The sequence below is a fragment of the Anser cygnoides genome, chromosome 10, assembly GCF_040182565.1.
Source record: "Anser cygnoides isolate HZ-2024a breed goose chromosome 10, Taihu_goose_T2T_genome, whole genome shotgun sequence".
NCBI classification, from domain to species: Eukaryota; Metazoa; Chordata; class Aves; order Anseriformes; family Anatidae; genus Anser; species Anser cygnoides.
Window position 1 is genome coordinate 8691527 of NC_089882.1, and position 23500 is coordinate 8715026.

Here is a 23500-nt window from a genome sequence, read left to right on the forward strand (position 1 = left end):
CCCCTTCAGCCGCATTCCTGAGTGTTTAATTTTTGCCACTCGGTTTCATGAAAAATATTTCCAGCGCACTTCCAAAAAATCCAGTAAAAATACTTTGCGGTAAAACTGCAGAGGAGGAGGGAGAAGAAAGGTATTAGTTTATATTGAAAGGACTTTGCATAGCATTATTCAAACCTACGCTCCTAAGAGAAAAGTAAGAATCAAAACTACGTTTTGCTCACATAAATTGTCTGCAATCTGTCAGTACCCAGAAACTAAAATGCGGCATTCCGGTATAACAGCATCAGATGAGGTTTTGTTTCGAATTACTGCCTATTTTGTTTGCGTTGGTGATGCATTCCAGCAAAAGCCCTCTCTGGCCATAGGAGACAACATTACAACAATTTAAATAAGAAGGGTACTACACACAATTTCACACTTACGCAGGTTTTTCTCAAGGGGCATAAACTCAAGAGATATTCTCACTGTGCGCAAGAATTTTAATCAAGCCAGTGGCACCGAGCACCCTCATGCCTTTTTCAAGTCAACTTAACTTTGGGCAAACAGGTACAGAGGAGATAATCAGGCACAGCCCTTCCTAGAGGGCTAACGCGTACGTTAGAGAAGTCAGTTTGACACGAATAAACAGAAATCCTCTTGGGCTTTCTCTGAAATTAAAGCACCAATAATGCAAAATTAATACGTAATAATGAGCCTATTTTTTCCATGTCACACAAACTACATGTATTATATCAGCCCACCACACGCACTTTGAAGCCAGCAAATTACACTGTCAGCAGCAAATACATTTCAGATGTAGCAACTAAAGCACTCGTTAGTGGTAATTTCACAGCAAAGGCTACACTGAAGCAGCCTTTATCTCTACAACTGAATCCAATCTTCAGACGCCCAGGTGCACAGGCCAGACACTTGAGTGACACCTTTTTAACAGGGTATTTACCTTCAAAATCAAGCAACTATTTTTGCAAGTGATTCACTTTTAAAATGTGACTATTCTCGCAATTTTCTGGATTCTCCCCGCTCCCGTTTCCTGGTGCTACTACCAATACCCACTTCACAAAACCCACCGCTCGGAGAGAGAAGGAGAAAACCAAATGTCCAACTGCACCAGGCTGGTGGTGTCCTCTGAGGAGGCCAAAGGCTTTTCTGGGAATAAGGAATTGCACAGGGAGTGATGGGGCAGCAGGAAGAACTTATCACCACATTAGAGAAAGATAATGTGGAAAAAAGCAGCCAGAATTTTGTTGCAGGTCTCTTTTGTACCAAACACTTCACAAACGACTGAAAATTTGCCCCGGGATTTGCAAAAATACAGCAGGGAAGGCAAGTATCATCGCTCAATTCACTTAAAAGAAATGCAGCACAGACGCTGCAAGCTTAAGTGCCACTTTGGTGACAGTTTATTCTCGACAGATAAATCATTTATACACCTGACACAGCTCGTTTCTTCCTCTCATGATAATTATAGTTTTAGAAGCCCCATTTAAGGGGTGCAAATTAATTTCCAAATTCCACCTACTGTCAAAGAGTGTATTTTATTAGGTGATTAATTACCTTCAGGAGCACTTCAGGAGACACCTTGAAGGCAAACAAGGATTGCTGTGACAGCTCCTTTAAGATATGGCTCCGCTCCTAAAGCCTGATGAGCCCAGAGATAAAATAACTGCATACAGGTGTTATCATCTACAGTACCTTGGGATGTTTGTGCTTCAGAGAAGTGCTCTTCCCCTCTAGAACAGGCAAATATTCAACTCGATGCTGTAGCCTCTGCTCTGTAAGATGTCCGATCAACCACCCGGGGCTAGGTCCACGGGTAGAAAGCAAGGGCGGCCACGGGGAAAGTGCTCGTCCCTCAACCTCAGCACGCTCCTGCAGTCATCTACGCTCACAAAGCACAGGTTATATGCCTGGATGACACACAAATGTCTTAAAACTGCTGGGCCAAAAAAGCTTTAAGTTTTTTAATGTGTCAGTCATAGATTTTAGTCTCCCTTTCTTAGTCTCCCAGTAACACAGGTGCAGCGACTCAGTTTAACACATTTAACAGACTGTCTCCACCTGCTTTACCAAAGTCTCTTGTACACAACAATGCAAAGAACTGGTGTGTGGCACTGCTGTCACAAGAAAAGATTGCTCTGCCTCCTTGCACTTCTTGTTCACCTTGTACAACTACACCTGCCTTTCCCTGAAATTACATTATTATGGAGAAAACAGGATTTGAAGGCCCTTCATACCCCTGATCAAGGGCAGAGCCTGTTCCCAGCATGTTTGTCTAACCTCGTTTTATGGCCGCTCGTGATTGATGGGCTGCAGAGACGATCAGCTCAGGTGCTGCGCGTCTGGATAGTTCCCCAGAGTAACTTCAGTCATTGCTTCTTCACCTCCTCATCACAGGCAAAAGAACAGATCATTCTTTTCTCCTTCGCAGAAAAATTTCAATTATATTTGCCTTTATTTATCATTTTTCTTCCCTATGCCTTTTCCAGTATTTTTTCTCCCTTTCACACACGAAGACATCAGTCTCAGACTGACAAAGGCAGCTCTCACTGTGTATTTCATCAACAAGCTTAAGGCAGATTGTTAGCAAAAGCTGGTTAAGTCTACAGCAACTTTAAACCTACATCTGTCAGCAAGAAATTTCTTGTTCTGATTTTGGGCTGGTGGGATGTCACCATCTCACTTCAGTATGTACTGAAGATGAAACATTCCTGAGGTGGAAGAAAACAGAAAAAATTTGAAAATCTGAGTATATACTAATCTCTAACAAAATAATGAAAGACACAAAGTCTTTCCAGAAGCGTTCTGAGTAACTGAGGATACATGGTGAAGGGAAGGGTTGCTCTGCACTCTGAAAAGACCACGTGAAGCCAGAATATGCCTACAATGATCGTTTTTAAGATGTGGATATCTAACATGACCTATTAAGAGAGTATAAGCCCTTGACAGAACTTGCAGCTAGAGCAAGATCAGAAAGCTACTTGCTGCACTTTCTTTCTCTCTCTCCCCCTCTCTCAAAAATCCAACAACAAAACAAAACAAAAAACCCAACAACAACATGCAGACTTTCCAGAAAAACAATCTGCTCACAGAGAAGATCAAACTGGAGCTTATTGCTCCAAACCTGCCCCTGATTAAGTGTGGAGCTTTCCACTACTGTCGTTGTTACCAGGTTATAGATAGACGTCTCATCTGAAATGTCATACAACCCCAAAGCAGCTAACCGAGTCCGAAAAACACCCCACTACAAACCTCCTTCGATTTTAACCCCTATTGTATGCTGGAGACTTCCCGTCGAACATTCTGTATTTTCTCGTTTGCCCACATACGCTCGTTATTAAAACCACATGTGGGCACTGAATCATTTCATGGTTCGTTTAGAGACAAACATGCAGAAAATTGTGGGAAACAAGTATAACCCTAAGAGCCAGTGCAAGCCTGTGTAGTCTCAGGCACGCTGTTGTGCAGAAGCTTGAGGAACAGGCCCGTGTTATTCTGGGGCTCCGAAGTGAGCAGGAGAGAAGTCACCATATATGTACACTGAATCTCTGAGCAGATCATTAGCGAAATCAGCCAGCGTGACATCTGCAGCCCTCAGTGCCTTGCAAAATGCTATGTGTGTGCTCAACTGGCAGTTCCCAACCAAAACCCTAAAGGAGGCAGCAGGACAGCCTCCCGTTTATGAAGGTGGTCTGGCCCCCAGGAGAATTCACCAAGCGCACAGGAAGTGAGCAGCATAACCTCGGGAAAGCACTCCATTCTTACAGACCTGACATCTGGGAAAAAATGGTTTCCCTTTGTGTTGGCCGTTGAACTAGAAGGTGTGCAGCTCAGGGCCAGCCCTTTGCTGTGAGGACAGCCAGAACAACAGGCAGCGAGCACGTTTATAGGGATTATTTGTGTTACAGCAGTGACTGAAAGAACCAAGCACAACGTGCCAGCTCAGACGTGCAACGAAAACACACATGAAGTCTACCTGAAGACACGACCTCTTTCCATTTGTAATTACTGTTGCATTAAGAAGCAAAAATTCCCCGAGGAGAAAACAGCTCGGGGACAGACTGGGCATTGGTCAGCGGGTGGTGAGCAACTGCATTGTGCATCACTTGCTTTGTGCATTCTATTATGATGTTATTTCTCTTTCTTTTCTATCCTATTAATCTATCTTTATCTCAATCCATGAGCTTTTACTTTTTTCCCCTCCTGATTCTCCCACCCCCATCTACTGGGAGGGGAGGAGGTGGCCAAATGGCCGTGCGGTGCTGAGCCGCCTGCCGGGTTAAACCCCAACGCAAGGGAAATTCAGGTTATTCTGCACATCTCCACTTGCGCTTTGAAGCCTCAAGCAGCATGTACATGCCCCAGGTTTCTCATTGAGCCCTCTATCAGGACTGTAAAAGGTCAGATCCTGACGTTGTAACACAAACATTGCCAGTAGCTGCAAGATCTCAACTTCCCTCTCACCGGGCTGTATGTACACACACGCACCAGAGATTTTCCACAGAAACCAAATGCCTCAAGACTAAATGAAACCATTAAATAATGAGATCTTCCAGGAAGTTCTAGGGAACACCTCTCAAAGTCAACTCTGATCAACCGGCTGTCTGCTAGAAAGCCTCACAAACAGGTCGCTTGTGAAGACAGACAAGGAAGACGAGAAATGACAAACCCTCTGGCCAGAGAAGCAGCAGGCATTTCTCACCAGACCACTCGACAACCTGTAACTTTACAAGGACAGCAGCAACACTGAAAAGCACTAATAAAAAATTTCAGACATCAGCTTTCCACAAACGTTTCAGCCTTGCTCCTGTTAATGTAACCCTACAAAGGAGGACTTGTAACTGGTATTAAGGAGGCCATAAACATCCCCTTTCAGAAAAGAGGCTGTAGTGTCAGACAATGCGATGTAGAACTCCATCTCATACTTACTGACTGATTTCTGGACAGGAGAGCAAAGAAAGCCCTGCCAGGTTCCTGTGACTGAGGCTCTGATACTTCTGACGGACGGCTGAAAAGGCGGAAGGGAATGGGGTGGCAGGAAGGTCCCCAGATGAACAGGCACATAAGGAACAGAACAATATCCATCAAGAGGATGATTAGTGCAATCATTTCAGAACTGGGGAAAGAGAGGTCTTTAGTGCCAAAAATTCTAAGCATGTACTAAACTTGTTTCTGACCAAGCTTTTGGGGTATTAGGAAACTGTACTCACTGCTCTTTACTGCTCCAGGAAGAACTGTTCCTTCCCTTTCCACTTGCACCAACGGTTAGCCGCGGGCATAACGCAATCCTTTTCTCCTGTGTGTTTCAGAACAGAAACAAAGCTTTTTCCATGAGAAAAACCCATATCTTAGAAGGCAAGAACTTTATAGTGCAATCTAAATATCCATCAAAGCTCTGCTTGTAACAGCAGGAACTTAGCACAAGGAGGCAGGTGGTGTCGATAAGAATTTATGGGATGTCTGTAGCCATATTAAATGTCCCAAGTTCTTCAAAGCACAGGTAATGCTGAAGTGGAGTTTACAGACACAGCTGATTTAAAATACGCACAGTCTCAATCCCTACTCAATACCTTCTCATATTAAAACGCATTCAGAAGACACCATCTGCTCTTTATAGGCACTGGTAATCAAAATGTTCTCTGTCAGTGTAAGCATAGCCATGAAAGGATATTTTAGGGTAAGGTTCATGCTAAAAAGTGAGCAACGCTAAGTTCTGCTCTCTTCCATCCAAAAGTACTCCTGTACGCCCGATCAGAAAGTTTACTCAAGCTGTGCCATCTGGACCGTGCCCACATTTATGACACTTCAGTTTTCAAAACCTGCAAAATACTTTTGGTCAGCAGGATTCCCTAATGCCAATTCTTTACTGTTAAAGGACAACTTGTTAGGCAACGAACTTCTTACAACTCCTGATTATTCTCATGGAAAAATACAGGGAGAGACAGGGCACTAGTAATTTCCTGTTCCCTCAACATGCTTCATCAAGTAAAGAAGCCCAGGATATCTCCCATCTACATGCCTGGAAGCGGTCTGATCCTGCAAACATCCCACTCAAGCACTTCACACTTAGGTTAACACAAGCTTGGAGAGCAGAATAGCTGTGAACACACAGAAAAGAGCAACAGCTCTATTTTTATTGTGATTTTTCTTTACTGTAACGCAATATTTCAAAACATGCTTGTACAAAAGTCTTTCAGTAACGTGGAATATTAAGATGTGACTGAACACAAAAGCTTTATGGTCACAAAACGCTAACCAATTTCATCGTCTCTGATCCAAACTGTAGCCTGAGTATCCATTTTCCAGCAGAACTAAAACCCACTGGGAGCTTTACACTCTCTGAACCGCTGTTAAGCTCCGTTATAAAATTAATTACAGAAACTCCTTTGACAGAATTAAACAGCAGTGTTTCCAGTCGGAAATAACATCACCAATGGCAGAAATAACACTGATAGATTGACATAAAACCTGACCACCAGTGCTAAAGCCTGAAACCAAAGAAGCAAAGATCAGACACAAGCAAAAGATGTCTAAGGCCACTCAAGCAATTGTAAAACTTAACTGGTATGGATGCAATTAATTGAAAATACAGCAACAATGGCAAAACTTCACCTCTGCAAATATACTGGATGTGCAAGTCTGATTCACCATGGGCTATTACAACCCAATGCACATACAACAGCATGCAATTCTATTATCTTTGCTTTAAGCTGCCTTTTATATGCTTCTTTTCTTGCTATTTCAGGAATTTCACTACAATAAACTACGGAATTCTGCTCGTTGAGAGAAAATTCCATAACTAAACCTCCAATTAAGTGCTCTTATATCTACCAGGAAAAGGAGAGCGGTATCTCAGTCCTGCATCATGATTTTGTTGCTGGCAGACTATCCCTAACAATTACTGAAAGGACATCTGTGCTGCTGAAGCTTAAGGACATTTTGTACTGATAAGTATTCCTCCTTTTTAATCCCTGAGTGGTTGCCGGAGTTCTCATAATGTACCTTCCATTTATGAGTCTGTACAGGTATTTGGACTGTAGCCCAGGGATTTTCAATGGGTACCTAAGATGCAATAAATGACCATATTTGCTTATTACAGTAAAACTCGGTGTTTTTGTCAAGTATTAATACCGTAACATGGTCCTGATTGAAATTTCAGCATGATTGCTGGGTTTTGCCTTCCATTGGCTCCAACTGCACAATGCCTGGGTGGTAAGATCTTAGCTGATTGCTTGGATAATAGTACTTAATTGGTACTACGGTTTCCATCTCCACCATATCCTTACAATCTGGCTGCAACAAATTTGATTTATTTAATACAGAAAGTTATTTTACTGATGTACCTGTAAGCAATGAAACAAGATATTAATAAATGTCATACTGAATGGCCCGTGTATCTGACTGTACAGAGGCTCATTTTCAGTCTGGTTTACGATAGAAACAGTGCGTGAAATTGCCCTCTTTTTCTTTCTCCTTAGCTTTTGAACTCAGTGTTTAGTTTTAGGCACATGAGACAGAGGTAAGGATCTCAGAGCTAAAGAGCTCCTAAAACTTCTGTGAACGTCCAACAGGCATCTCAAACATGTCTGAAAGTGTTTTGGTTGAGCAGAGAGACCCAAACTGGCCACCCTACTCTGCAGGAAAGGCTGCAGAAGGAGCTCAACAATTACCTGTTTGGTTGACAGCCACGGAATCAGTGGGTGTGCAGAGGCAGCAAGCAGCACACAGCCACCTGGGGACGCACCCCAGGGGGTGTTATCGTCTGCACAGCCAACAGCTCAGGGCTGTGGGATGGAGCCCAGATGCTGGAAGGAAGGGAGGGAGCTTGGGGGCCACGCATGCAGAGCTGGAGTCAGCGCAATGGGGACAGCAGGGATGCTGCAGATTACAGGTCCATAGAGAGCGTGTTTCTGCTGCTTATAGCACCTCAGTAAAGAAAAGGTATTGTGGCCTTGAGAACAGGATGCTGGACGTGCATTACACCGTGTTCAAGAGGACACACGAGCGTACAGGGAAGCCAGTATGCATGCAGCTAAACAGCCTTTCAGAATTTCCTACAGAGAACAGAACCATCCAAAACAATTAGGGAAAAAAAAGAAACAACAAAGAAGTCACTGCAGACCTGTCTAAATAAATGATAAAGCTGCTTAAACTCCAAGGATTTCTGGTTGGTGGTGCTGGATTCCAGGGTAAAGCAAGAGCCTAAAAGATTGTGCCTGTTTTCTGCCCTCAAAGGAAACCTGTTGCATAAAAGAAAGACTGACGGCACAATAATCCAGTGGTTGAGGACCAGAGTGCAACTATTAAAGCTGAAGTGCTCTTTAACAGGGTTCTAACACACACGCTCCCTGTTGGGAAGCTCTGTAGACATAGCATTCACTTAGCCCTTTTCCAAGGTCACGGCACCACCTACTCTTTCCTGGCCACAAAGGGGTATTGCTGGCCATTTAGGACATGTGCAGAGTCCTTGGTCCTCCCAAGGAGATAGGGAAATCTGTGAGACTGACAGATCAGCAGACATCTGAGGAACAGCTGCTGAGAACTTCAGAAGTTCCAGGAACCTTAAAGTTGATTAAAAATAGAAATAATTTAATCAAGGTCACATTTGCCCTCAGAGAGGAAGAAGGAATTCTGTTTATATACACAGACCAGTAAAAGCACTCCCTGTGTTGGTAACTCCTGGGCCTTGGGAAAATGAGTATTTTAAGTTGTCCTAGGCCCTACCACTTCAACATCAGCATTTCCCAGAGGACTGAGAGATCAAACATTAACCTCAACAAGTGGCCCCATGTTTCAGCGTGTCTCCGTGATATCACCACACTTAAACACGACAAGAGGGGCCGAGGCTCCATACCTCATTTTATGCTAGGAATGCGCACAGAAACACCCCTTAGGAGCAAAGGAGTGGGGGGGGAGGCTCTAAACATACCCTCGTGCCGCACACGGCGCTGCAGGATGTATGTAGCTGATTAAACATTTAGAAGGGATCCATAGATACAGGCGCAGCTCCAGCCTTGGCCCCGGGCTTCCAGGTGGCGATGGGATTTACCCAGAGGCCCTTCTCCAACCGGCCTCTGAGGAAAAAAAAATAATAATGATTTTTCATATTCCTAGAGTTTTCTCCACATATAGCAAAATCACACGAGAGAAGGAACAAACGAAAATCCTATCTTTCCATTCAGGTCAACAAAGCAAACTGCAGCTTAGGAGGTGACAACAACTGGCAAATCAAGGAACGCTCATCTACAAGGGCTGCAACTTACAATTTGGAAGGATGAACTTCAGAACGCAGTTTCCTCTGTTACAAGCTCTCCAACAGTCAGGAAAGCCCCTGACACAAGAAATTCAAAATAATCTCTGACCTTCATAAGCAATCTTCTTCCAGCACTCACCGCTATCTGCCCTGCCGAGCAAGGGCGGGGGGGAGAGTCAGCGCTGGGAGGAATGCCCACATCTTAGTCCATGAATTTCAACACCTGTGAGTATGCCACATAATCCAGGCAGGATTTGTACTAAGCAGGTAGCAGAATATTTATACTAGATACTTGAGTTGGCTTCTTCCTACCGATATTACCCAGCTCCACTCCCTACTTCCCTGTTTCGATTATAAATGGGGGAGGGAAGTTCCAAAGAAAGGAAATCTGGCCATGGGAACACTTTCTTTAACGCACAAAGGAGACATTTCTAACTCATAAATGAAAAAGTTGAAGAGCTAAATCTAAATTCAAACACTTTAGCAGCCTTATTCATTTCTGGAAGTACTGAGCTCCCTCCCCACTGTTAGTGGGGGCTCTGCATGTCTGGTAGTTTTGGGGAGAGCACGAATGTAAAATGAAATCAGTGGTGAGAGTACACGCTCTTTTTGGGTCCCTTGGTAATACACAGGATTCCGGTGGCCTGAATTAGTTAATTCCTAAACTGCTGATGCAGATGCTTGGGGCTGTAAAGAAAGCCATGTTTTTACATTCCCTTCTTGAGGTTCCCTCTGTTGATGTGCATTAAGAAAAGGGGCTAGGTTGTCAAACCACGGATATTCATACGCTGAGCCAAGAGCCTTCGCACTTGGTGGTCTGGAAATCTTTAAAAGGACACAGAACTAAAGATGAGTTGGACAAAACTGGAAAAGGAAAGGTACTTCTAGTCGCTCTGAGCACAAAACACAAATAGGCAGATTGAGTTTTCCTAGCACTGGCCACAATAAATACATCCCAGGGCACGAGGGGGGAGGGAACAATGGGACAAGGACGGATTCTTGACTGATTCCGAGTGTTTTGTTTGTGCCCAATGGCTTAAGAAATTTGTTCACCCTTCCTTGAAGACTACATTTGTAACGCTGTACCACTGCTGGGGTCAGTCAGAGGTTAAGTCAGTGGCCGGATAAATTCCAACTGCACAATTTCTGTTCACCTGACGCGTGGGTCTGTGCAACACATTGACTCAGGTGTCAGAGTAAAACACAGGATGAAAGCTCTGTTGCATCTTGCTTTTCACCGTTTTGAACAAGACGCGGCCCTGTAGTATCTCAGGAAGAATTCTCTCCCCTTGGTTTACGCATCGCAAACATCTATTTTTAAGTATTCCTTCCTTACCCAAACTGTTATTGTTTTCTCTCGTTTGCTTTGTCTCACAGGCATCCTGAACATCTAGACAGGGTGAGTTTGCTCTCAGGCACCAAGCACAGAAGCCACTGTAGTTCACCAGCCTCCTAAACTGCAAAAATTACATTGCCTTATTCAAGCACCCTCCTAAAATCCTGAATCAAGCATCAACCATCATGAAATAGGCTCTAAAATGTACAGGAATGAAAACAAATATATCAGGGCTCTGTTGTTGGCTGGTGTTTGAAACTTCGCCATAGAATCTAAGCTTACTTCTCGGGCATTTTTTTCCTTGGTTGTTAGATGTAGACACTTTTTTTTTTTGTTTTTAAGCAGGTCATATTTTACATATTCACATCAGTCTGAGAGATGTGGATCATAAAAAGCACAGTGAGAAGACAAAATAACATCCGAGTTTATCCAGAGAACGTTTATCCACCAGGCATATTGATATTGTCTCTCTGCAGCATGTGACATGTATCATAACATCAGGGAACGGACTGCTGCAGTGATTTGCAGAGGCACGGAGAGCTTTATTCTCCTTCCAGTCAACGACAGCTGAGGCCAGAAGTGCCTGACCTGCCACAGAAATTCCGGAGTTTAGTTTCTAATTTCATTCTTTCAGAAACTACGTGTTCTGTAAATAACTGCTAGTGCCGCTAAATATTCAGAATAAGTATCTCTCAACTATATAAAATTCAAGATGAACAGAATAAACACATACCTAGACTTAAAATGAACATTCAACAACAACAAAAAAAACACCAATAAAGATCATTAGTGACAGAGCTATGAATCCAGAACCGAATTCCTACTGATCACTTAAAGATGAAGTGCGAGCACTCATAGAAAACACGCATTTATCTCAGAGTACCAAAAAAGCGATAAAGGAAAACAAAAGAATAACTAAAAATACATAGAATATAACCTTGTGGGACACGATTTTGGTACAAACACTAGAGACAACTGAAAGAGGAGTGACATTCATTAGAATCTAATTCTACCAATCCTCAGAAGCTTCAAATATCAATTTACAAAACAAATACTGCTGAGATTTAATCTCAAAGCCCTCACCACCCTTTTGCTCTCCGTCACACTCAATTCCACGTCCAGTGAGTTCCCCTCTCACCAACCAGCCAAGCCAGAATCCTCAGCTCAAACAGTCGGCTGGGCAAAATAAGAAAGTAGTTGTTCAGCTACTACTCAAGATGAAGCTGAAAAGTAAAATTTCAGAAGATGCACCATATCAAAACTTCTGAAAGAATTAAAGACACAAAAATGGCCTCCCCAGTGCCATTCTCTACACATTTTTAAAAGCCAGTACAGAAACCAAAAGCCTCTACAACTGTCAACAAAACCCACCACGCTTAAACATTTCTCACCTTGAAAATCACAGGTGTATGCACTGGTTTAATACGGGGTGTTACCCTTGCAACACACGACGCATGACAGCCAACCAGAGCACATGACAAGGACATTCAAGCATCCACGAGTGAGCTCATTACTTCCAAAGAGAAGTCAGCGGAGGCAAAAAAGCACAAAAGTGGAGAACTCTTCCTCCGACCATCAGGTTTTTGATTAAATCTGGAATTAAACAACATATCTTACTTAACACAAAGACCACCAATTCCTTCACTGCACCCGCATGTTCTCACCGTTGTCACACATGAGGTTTCCCTCACTCTCTGCTGTTTTCTTTTTTGTGACAGCTCCAGCTGAATTTTGATGTCAGGTCTTTTTTGTGTATCACGCTGTATCTACAGACCTCAGGGTTCTTTGGACGTGTCGAGCTTCTTCCCCCCATGACATGGAAGTGAAATCCTCTGCCAAGCACAGCAGGAGGGAGATGAAGCTGTCCCAGAGTTGCCAAGAACTGTCATGGTGAGACATCTTCCTGAAACGTCTTCTCTGCCGACAGCAGAGAACCCTTCTTGTTGGCCCTTCTGGTTACTGCTTTTCAGAAAAAGAACCGCAGCATTCAAAAGACTTTGCAACAAAGGTGAGAGACCACCAAGCAGGCACCCTGAGGAATCCTCTGCCATACGGCTCTGTGAGACGCCCACAAAGATTAAAGTATGTATCTGTGTAAAGTATGTATCTTGCTTTGCAAGGGAGGACGCAGAAATAAAAAAGGGGGTTTTGGAGGTGAGGCTTGAAGGGAAACGAACAGGGAGGAAGCAGGAAGGATCATTCATTTTCCCAAATAACAAATATAAGTTGCCCCTCCAAAATCAGTTATTGGTGTAAGACATCTCCGAGCCGGCTGCATCTATTTCAAAAGACTAACATAGAAGTTTGGGATTTGTAGTACCCACTTCTTCGGTCTTTTTTGTTAGGGGCGCTTGTAGTAGTAAGGATCAACTTGAAGAGAGGATGAATGCTTGCCTTCTAACAGCTGCCAGATGTCAGCCCAAAACCCAGCGTAGGATTTTTCCTACCTCCTGCCCTCCCTGAGGATTTCCCATCCGGCCCCAAGGAGAGACAAGACACTGGTCCGGCCAGAACACGGGGCTGATCCCATCAGCCAAGGCCAACTTTCCTGCTTGGGTTTTATCATCTGCCACCCACAGAAATAAATGCTCCACCAAGCGAGAGGTATCTGGCATCTTATCAAGGGACTACAAACAGAAGAGGGACAGGGCTCCTTAGAAGAGAAGCTTGTCTTTCTGCTCCATTTCAAGCTTATGGGTTGAGGGGGGAGGTGGTGGGTTGCAGTGAATTTTCACCGGGTACAAAGTTGTAGATTAAGGTTTGTATAGGACAAGAACTTGATTTAAGTAGACCCCAAAGCAGTATGAAAACAACTCAATCATTTGTGTGGAATTTGGGTAATTACACAGCTAACTACGCAGCAGAAAAAAATACATTTCAGTACAGCTAAACGCTGAATTTTTCTAAGCAAAACAGTGGGAGTTGAATCACAAACAATGGAATTACCCAGCTGGAAAGCTGATGGTAAAAACACTGAGTATCCGTAATTCCCTCATTCCTTTGCTACCAAGAAATCATTACAGCCCTTCCTTCACTAACCGACAAGCCCAGAGGTAGCACATTTAACTACTTATTTTTAGTTAATGCTGCTTATTGAACTAGGTCTGCACCTGCGTATACCTTTAAGGAGCAACAAACGGGGTCTGCCTGGTTATCTCCAGCTACTGGCTGCTGGAGGGCACAGCACGGATAAAATAGCCCAAAGTTGAGGACTGAGAAAAAGGCTGCAGTGTGCAAACTACAGCAGGGAACGGAGTTAGTGAAGCAGGTAACCGAATGGTACAGTGAAAACAAACCTTTGGTTCACTTTTTTATTTTATACCGCTGAGAAAGTGGAAGGATAACAATCGCCATCAGTATCGCAGTTCCCCTGCAGCCAAGAGAGGGTTGCTTTTCATTTCCCAGTGCAGCTGCTGAGCTGGGCTGGGGTACAGATCAAGACAGAAGTGTTTGCTGCTCCTCTTAAAACATGAAGAATGAAAAGAGCTATCTTTGGTAGCTTTCTCCATGAAATCTCAAAACATGAATAGCCGCATTAATCTGATTCAGAACTATAACTAGAAGTGAGGTCTATATCTAAAAGCAAAAGTCATGAATGCGTTTGATGTATTTTAAGTAAGGCACTGAACTGCAGTTGTTATTTACAGATCAAAGAAGCTCCAGCAGTGTCCTGAAACAATCTAAGTGAGAAATGCCAAAATCTGATTTCATCCATGTCCATATGTTGCTTTGAACTCGTAATTCACAGAATTGGTCACTATATTGAACTAATTACCAAGCTTAACGCTTGCCAGTTTTGATGGCTGTGCTCCCTTACAGAAGAGTCGGCTCTGAAGGGAAGGAGGATGATATATTGGAAGAGGTATAGCCTTTATTGAAATCTGGGGAGGAAAAGCAATGCATACACAAAAAACGCTCCTCCCTCCCATATAACGAAGTTCATTTAATTTTCTAAACGATTGCTGAGACACAGATTAGCAAAATAAATTCTCTTTGCATTAACCAATACTTATAAAATAAAGTGGTTAAGTCCTCCTCCCTCACAGGAAACACTTCTTTTTAAAAGTTAAAGGGAAAATATCTATGCTAAAATCTAACGAGGGCACATATTGTATATAGAAGTAAAATTAAAACAACAGATTCACAGCACAGCCTAACATGTTTAAATTAAAATACTAATAAAAACAAACACTGAGAACATATTTCTTCTGCAGACAGGAATATATCAGCAAGTTGTATTCTGATACCAGTAACAACTTTCAGAAGCGAGTGTTTTACCACTTAGCTACAGTGGTTTGAAATGTCCACAAACATTGGTTTGCTTAAGAAGTGATTTCAGGAATCACACAGCTTAAGGTATAATTAAAAAGCAATCTATGGGAAATAGGTTATTACCAGTATTTAGCAGCTAATTTGTTAGTTAATGCCTTAACAAAGCTCTCCTTTGATTGCAGTAGGGGGAAAAAAACACAACTTCAAGAGGATTATTTGCTATTAAGACTTGTACTCAATTATTGAGAACGCTGATGTGCTCCTTTCGGGAGGCTGCAATTACCATCGCAGAGCAGTCTCCAGGCAAGCGGGGATGGATTGAGCCGCGCTGCAGCCAGCTGTTCCCAGGTGCAGGACACGAGTTCAGCCTCTCATTTTTAAGAGCAATTTGCAAAGTACCCTCACTAACACGGGTGTTTGCTAATAAAGAGAGGTGCGACCTGCATGTGCCGTGATGCCCGTAACGCTTTTATTTTATCACTCACATCAATGTTCCCCCTCGGCTCCCCCTGTACCCTTTAATCTTATTTCTGAAGAAACAGTCACACTGCTGCTGGGGTCTCTGGACAGCATTTTTCATCAAGATAACGTGACACTTCATTTGCTTTTCCTTCTGACAAAAGGGACAACGCAAGATCATTTTTATCAAGTTCCGTGAACACTGTATTTAAGTCACATTACTGGAAATAAGCATCACTGGATATGTTTGTAGGTTACAGCTTCCTGACAAGCAACTTGAAGCTACCATTTACTATCACGGTTACTATCATGCTGATCACGGCAAGTTTTTGAATACCACACTAAACCCAAACTTAACTTCAGCCACGGAAAATGTAACCAACTAACTTTCAGGTAACATGACATAGGTGGAAAAACAATCCTCACCCACTCTTATGAATTGCTTTTCCTGCCACTACCACCTCTTCACACCCCATTACCATATTTCAACTGCAAAGACTTTCCTATAGCAAAAGCTGTGAATTAAAATATATTTAACGGCATCGTTGAATCTGAGGCATACTTTTCATGTAAAAGTTAGTTTGGGGAGCTGTAGCCCAGCAGACACAGAATCTCAGGAAGCCTTCAGCTGCAGAGCGAAGCAAAGAGGCCCATTAATCATATTTATCAAGATTGTCTACCCTGGCTTTCATGCAGTGAGGGGAAATGTGCTATACTACTTCAGCAACAAGGGGCAAGGCTAAAACAAACTGACCTAACTGCATGGGTCACTTCCAGAAATAGAAAGTATACTAGCAGCACAGCTGTACAGGCCAGAAGGCAAGATGCTGGGAGAGTTGGAGAAAAAGGAAGAAAAAAAATCCACCCCAAACTTGTGAGGTATGTAGCCAGTGGCAAGATTACACTGGGCCAAATTTTGTTTTAATTGGCATTTAGTATGTTAAAGTCTTCAAGACAAGATTCAGTTAAGTGCTTCAGAGTCTTGTATTTCATGAAGCTCCTAAAACACTTTCTTGTGCTTCAGGATTTCATATCAGCAAAAGCAGGAATGGAGCAGATAACCTCCCACTGAGGTAGGATTATTTAGATGTGTACGGATACTTCTTTATTGGCTCTTCTCTTTTAAAGTTAGAGACAGTATGATGTCAAATGCAAATACAGAATACAATGTACTAGCTGTTCTCCCGTGGAACGCAGGGGTAGTATCCTGGTTTATGTTTCTCTCTTTTCGGGGGGTTTGTTTTGTCTGAAAGAGCATCCAGGGGCCTCAGTTTACTCATGACAAACTCATCCGTGTCACATACCGTGCATCACTAGCAGTATTTAACCGGGAAAGATTCAAGCCTGGAACAGCCAGATCTAGTCGAGTGACCTGAGGTTTGCTCTATCTGCCATATGAAGCCAAAATATTCAGGCCAAGCTCTGCTTTATTGTAGCCAAGCCTGCTGGCTTTGAAAAGCAAGAATACAATTTTCACTTATTCAACCTGCATAAAAAGAAAATTTGCAGAGCTTACACTTTATTGGCTTCTATAAAATTAACAGAAAAGTAAAAGCGAGATAAGAGGCTGGTTTAATAACACTATTTCCATCTGCAGCATACACACCAGGCCTGCTTTGCCGACATTTCTATAAAAATAATGAAAGTCATGCTACCGTCCATCTCTCCTGTTCCTTCCCCCACATGCACTTCCAGCTACACACGCAGTGACTGCGAGCTCTCCCATTACACCTCCAGTTCTTCGCTCCATGCAAAGACGAAGCCAATCTGCCTCCTCTTTCTTAGGAAAGACCTGAGAGTCCTTCCTCCTTGGAGGAAGACCACAGCCAAGCTGCTCTTCAGAGCTGGAGATACCTGACCAGAAGCATCCCATGTGCAATGCAGACCCAGGTTATGAGGGAGTTCTGCTCCTGCATCTTGCAAGCCCTACCAACACACGCAGCTCTCCTCCTGCCTCACAGGAGATGCCACGTGCCTCCCAAGGTGTGACTGCAGCTGATCCTGGCCACAGCAGACGGGGGGCAGCTCACCTGGCCAGACACGGCTAGAGCAGCTCTCTGCTTCCTGCTAAACAAGCACAAATGGAACTAGCCACCTGGTATCAAACAAACAAAAAAATCAAAGCACAACCAATCAAACCGAAAGTATCAGCCTCGAATTTGCACTGCCATAAAGGTCCCTGCCTATCCTTACGGAGATTTTTTTTTAATCCCAGGAAATTCAATGGGACTGCTCCCCAGAGTCAACAAAATGAATAGCATTTCAAGTTTTATGTTTCCTTTGCAACTGGGTTGAGAGGCAGGATTAAAGCAAAGTCAATTCCAAGATCCACAGGTCACCCCAAGATCAGATCCCTTGCAAGAGGCATTTCCTTGGGCTGGCGCTGCAGCAACCACAGGCATTGTGTGCCCTCTAGCGTGTGACTGCTCGTAGCGCTGAAGTCACTCTGCCCAGAGCAAGGGAGAGACCCAAGAAAGGTCAGTGTGCTCCAACTTTTTTATATTTTTTTTTTTGAAACAGAAGCAAAAGTTCCCATGCCCAAAATTAACTTCTTTTCCCTTAACCAGACAAAATGTTTACTATAGGGATTGATTGCTAGTGCATTCCCAGAATATTCCTTAAAAAAAGCTAAGCAAGTTGTTTCATCTATTTTGTTAGCTAAAACCAGCTGAATCTGGCCCTTAAAATGTTCTGAGGCTAGGTATGACTTTCAGCATTTTGTTTGTTTTGGGTTTTGATTTTTTTTTTTTGGAGGGGGGGGGGTCACATCTCCTCTGCTCACAATAGCAGAATCAAAACTTATTTCCTGCAAGATAAAAAAAAGCTGTTTTTCCAAAAAAAATTGCCATGTGATCTGTGTTAACCCCTTGGAAGAACCACTCTTGTAGCCAACTGCCACAAGTGCCATACTTCCAAAACGTGGCAAGGGGGAACATGGAATTTACCACAATTGTGATAAATTAAATAAGCTCTGCTGCAGGTCTGCTTTGTTTTTCCACACCTTCATCCATAATCTTTGGTTTTCAGTTTCAACTTCTCATATCTCTCAGTTGGTGCCTAATACTTATTTTTATGTATACATACGTAATCTAAGAAGCAACAGAGCAAGCATTATATACATACGTACGTGCGTGTATATAGATAAACGTGTAAAAGAATTTAAAATCTAGCAACGCATCAGGGTTGGGTGGAATTATTTATGGCTAAATGAAGCATGGTTTCAGCAGCAGCAATCTAAATTAAAATCAGTTTCTTCTCTTCTGCATGTTTTAGCTACATCCCTCCAGTTCTGCTGTTGTACCTACAGATGAAAATCACAATTGCTGTTGCCTTCAAAAATCTGCACAAAGAGTAAGTCAAGCACCGAGGCTTCCACCAAAACCAGTACTGCTGGCAGGCACGGTGTTATGGATACGTGCAGATCTGAGTTTTCATATCAAGGGTACGGACAATGGAATCCCAGAACCAATGCTGGGATGATTTAAGAGAAGATTTTTCCATCTGTCTGCCCCATCCTACTGCCAGAGGTTCCTCACCCTGTGTCAGACCCAGCAGAAGCTGGTATACATCAGGCCCTCCGAACCGCAGTTCAAAGCCCACCACTCTGCGGTACTTTAAGTCACAGAGATGCTAACCTCCTAGCAGGAAGGGGGGGGACTCTTCCAAACAAATCACTAGAGCTCGTCAGTCAATGCCTTTGGACCTTTCTCTTGCTGAACTACCTCAGCATGCTACGGAATCTGAAATCATATTTCTCTTATAAAAGAGAAAGCAAGAAGAAGACAGTCACCACTCGACTTGGGGCTGTAAGCTCCCAAGCGCTAAGTGCCAAGCCCAAGGCTGAGCAGAAAGCTCCCCAGGACTCTGCACCCTCAGGTCCCGAAGCACACCTCTTGACCAGAGCAGACACTCAGCTTTTTGTGTTAAAGCAGAACTGCTGCTTGAGAGAACATCGCGCAAGGAATCTGGGGAAAAAGCTTTTGATCTCGGATTGCTGAGTTTTCTGTTCTTCAGCAAATGTAGAGAAAACCAGGCAATAGCAGCCCCAAGTATGAAAAACAGATAATTGCTGTTAATATTGACAGCAGTACAGTTCTGTACATGGAAATCTTCCACTGTAAAAGTCATTTTTTGGTCTATTTCAGGCAAGAATGTCATCCTTGAAAGCAAGTCCTGTATTGCCAAACTGCTTGCTGTTCCAGACCCATCATGCACACTGAGAGGACTATTTGCCTTAGAGAGTGCAAGACCCTTGATAAGGTATTATTAAAAACAACGCCGTATTTTACATGTATATGCATGCGTGTCTCTGTTCAGATTTTATACAAACAGCTATACCACACACGCGCCCCTATCTTTTTACGGTTAGATAAGAACCTGCTTCAGCACAGCCACAAATGAAACGCAGTCTGCACCAGATCCAGCCCGGGAACTCACCAGCCGCCTGCACGGTTACTGCACAGCGCAGTAAAGCGGGAACCCTTGTCTCCTGCTGAGAGCTACAGAAATAATCCCAACAGACAAAATACAGTTGCCCGTAGAGGAACGTAGCTGTGGAATTAAAACTGGGATCGACCACTCAGCCAAAAATTCCCCAAGTTTTTGTATGATTCTTTTTGCCGTTAAGCAGTCACAAGTGTTACGGCCAGCCAAATTTCAGAAGTAGGCACAACTATCTAATCCTACTAGGCATTACGGGACTTCAGTGCCATGCCACCAGGCTGTAATGATACAGAGCTATCCCATACAGAGATATCCCAGCTATCTGAAGATAGAGTTATCCCATTAACTCTAACACCCTTAGTTTGCTTTGGAAAACTTCAATGTTATTCACCCAATGACACTACCAGATAAAAAATAAATAATAATAAAAAAATGTTAAGTATCTTCTACAATCACTTCTATTTGCTATCTATTGCTTTTACTACTCTAGGCTTTTTCTCCCCCTTTTAACCATGAGGGGTCATCTGTTGCCTGTCCTCCCTTCTATTACTGTCCCCAATTCTCACCAGGGAACGGGATTCTTTTCACATGTTCTCCTTCATGAGGGATTTGCAATCACTTCCTGATCCGTTGTCGCAAATTTATTTAGGTGCAAAAACTGGAAGAACTTGGGGAAACAAGGTGTGAAGTTCATGTGAACATTCTCCCCTGGAAACAGCACATGGAGTATGCTCTCCAAACCACTGCCAAACCAAAATCATGGGAAACCAACGTAAAGAACAGTTCTTAGGTTGCTTAAAAAACAGCCAACAAACAACCAAAAACTTTACAGCACGAAGAAAAGCCAAAGTCAGGCATGTTCCTCTTCCCAACTTGTTCTTGCCCACAATGTCACTACTGCCCCACAAAATGCCTTCCTTACATCAAGAACGATGCAGAAAACATCACTTGCAAGTATGCTTCAGTAAGCTGCTTAGAAAAAGTATGGGAACAGTACCTCTATTCCAAGCACGCAGTGAGATATGGTTCCTGCAAGACGCTGCTTGCATACGCTTCCATTTGGAAAGAATCTGCATTACCAAACCACATAAGCCATTTTTACTGCACGGTTTTTGAAAGTGTTTTGTCTGTTTGGAGAGCCTAGAAGCAAGGCTATAGTTTTCCAAATATAGAAACACTCTGCATATATGAAATTCTTTTCAGATGAAGATATCCACTGATGTCAGAGACCCTATTAATTGTATGCTCTGGTAAAAATTGATTTACCAGGGGCAGAAAGGATGGCTGCTTTCTGCTTCTAACCAGTGAACACGGATGCTGCACCTAGCCTGAGAAAGAGAGCACATTCAACTGGGAAATCTGTGATCACTGTACGTGCTTAACCAAAAAAAAAATCCACCCCCCCCCCCCCCAATTAACTTTACAGGGAATTTGCTTTCCGTCTCTGCTCATCCTGGCCAGTTTATTTACCATTCAGGCATGTCACAAAACCTACTTCCAAAGAATGGAAAATCAGAAAAAAAGCAGGGTTATTTTGTGGTTTGTTAAAGACATTTAAATGCCTTTTTAGATCTCCATTTTAATTTCCAAATACTACTCTAGTGACTGTAGAAAGTAAGGAGTGTGATGAATAACCCACAAAAACATAGGACAGTTATTTTCTTTGTACATTTGTTGGTGTTCCAGGTCCTGAGCACCTGGATGTGCCTGAGCCTTTACACCAGAGCACGGAGTTTTCTCCTGCTCTTACACCACAAGAATCACTTTCAACCCTTACATACCTTCCAAAATGAAAATCCACTGAATATAGCTATCTAGAAAGATACAAGTGTCCTACCAGGTACCTGATACAACTCCAGTAATACACATTCCAAAGCACAGTGGTGTTACGGGCAGGAGGAAGCAGAGATTTTTTTTTTTCCCTCCCAACTTTCCTCCTATTAATCATGTTGCATAACTTCTGCATAATTTTTCACATGGTTGGGACTAAGTTAATCCATTTTATAGTTCCCAACCCTTCTATGAGACTTAATCTATATGGAAACACCCCAGCCTAAGAAACGTTGGTTGCTCAGTACAAGTCAAAACCCCCAGTCTTATGGATCCTGCCTGGCAAATTCCTGGTTAAATCTAACCTCTCTAGAATCACAAAATAAAGTAAAGCCAACTCAGTTTTCCAGAAAGTAACAAAAGACAGATACTGCACATATTTCATTAGAGAGGATGTTTATTTTTCCAAATATTGTATTAAGATAGTGTCCTGTTTGCCCATTTCAATCGACATCTGCTCTGTAATACAGAGAATGATAGAAGATCAAAGATTTAATTGTGCAAGAAAAAGAATGTCTTAATAACATTCTTTCTGTCCTACAGCAACAGAGATAAACTTTAAAAAAAATCTAACAGCTAGGAGAACAGGATATTTATATAAAGATGTCCTAACAAAAGAAAAGCATGCAAAACTACCTCTGGTGGATAAACAAACTAGGCTCCCTGTTTGCAGACTGTTCTCTATCGAGCTCAGCCCTCTGAGATCCCCTCCCTTGCTCGGTCAACAATGTTTTAACATATCTCAGCTGGCTTCCACATTTTTATACATAACCTTTTCAGCATCCTTTGTTCGTTGACCCTTTAAATTTAGGAAAAGGCAGCAGGTGTGTCTTTAAGACTCATTTTGCTTCCAGCTGCTTCAGAGCACCTCTCACCTCCCTGGTAGTAAGTCATTTAAGAGTGGGGTTTGGGTCAGTCATCTGCACGGGCTGCGCTGCATGTGCTCCCCATCCCTGTTGACGCAGGCATGGTGGCAGGACACCAGTTGTACCGCGCACGGTACAGCAGTACCTCTTGCTCACGAGACATTACCTCTGGGGTTTTGGAGATCGGAGAAAGCTTGAGTTTGTTGCCTGTTTGTCAGAGCACTGCTGCCACTCATTAATGCAGCAGTTTACTTTTAACTAGCTCTCCTCCTCTTCCCCACAATGAATATAGCATAGAGTGCTCTCTTCCCCCAAAGCAGCAGGATCTGCCTGTGCTCACTTACAGCTCCGACTTGCACACACTGAAGGAAAACAAACGTGTGTCCCCCAGCCAAACCCACAGCTTTACTAATTCTACAAGTTCAGACTCCCAGAAATCACAGCTAGGTTACCTCCCTGGCAGTAAGATCAATAGCACGCTACACAAGAGTGGGTTCAGATTTTTCAGATTTACCAAGTTATCTGTCGAACTCCGAGCCCTGAGATGAGCTCTCAAACACCATTGCTCCGTAACTCATCATTACTGCCCCCCTGAACAGAGGCCATTACAAGCAAAGAGCCTGAATTTTCTCAGAGAAGTCTCTGAGGCAATACAAACAACAAGCAGGGCTACCTGCACAGCAAGGGCTGCCATTTGAAAGCAATTCTCTGCCTCCTTTCAAGTCATACGTGAACTATAAACATCGATTCCTTAAAGACAAAGGGATGGAGGACGAGTTCAATATCCATTTTAGCTCCTTTCGAGTCTAATCCTGAGTTAGGGCCCAATCCCTCTGCAATATTTTTAGCAGTGACAAACTAGATTAAAACCAAAGCACCCACTCGGTTCTTCCGAACACTTCCAGAGCAATTTGCAACAGAAGGGACACCACGTTTAAGTCTGGCGCTGCTCAGCTGTGCGAAGCTGAACCCTGCATACAGACACGCAGAGAGTAAAGTGACTCACTGTCCAGCGAGCTGCTGCACACGGTGAAACTGGACAAT

The 23500-nt window shown here is 43.1% G+C and overlaps 1 protein-coding gene across 6 annotated transcripts in view; it reads right to left on the reverse strand.

Annotated features, from left to right (window-relative positions):
- Positions 1–23500, reverse strand: part of SLC25A26 (solute carrier family 25 member 26) — an 85515-nt gene that overhangs the window by 37038 nt on the left and 24977 nt on the right. Inside the window, exons 6-7 of one of the 6 annotated variants that reach the window (XM_067003455.1) lie at positions 5208–5293; positions 4855–5005 (exon numbers count right to left, since the gene is read on the reverse strand). The exons of the other annotated variants lie outside the window; for them this stretch is intronic. Coding sequence (XP_066859556.1) covers positions 4870–5005; positions 5208–5293 — 222 coding nt within the window. The 3' untranslated portion in view covers positions 4855–4869. Of the gene's footprint in view, positions 1–4854; positions 5006–5207; positions 5294–23500 lie in introns of those variants that run through there. 6 annotated transcript variants of the gene reach the window in all.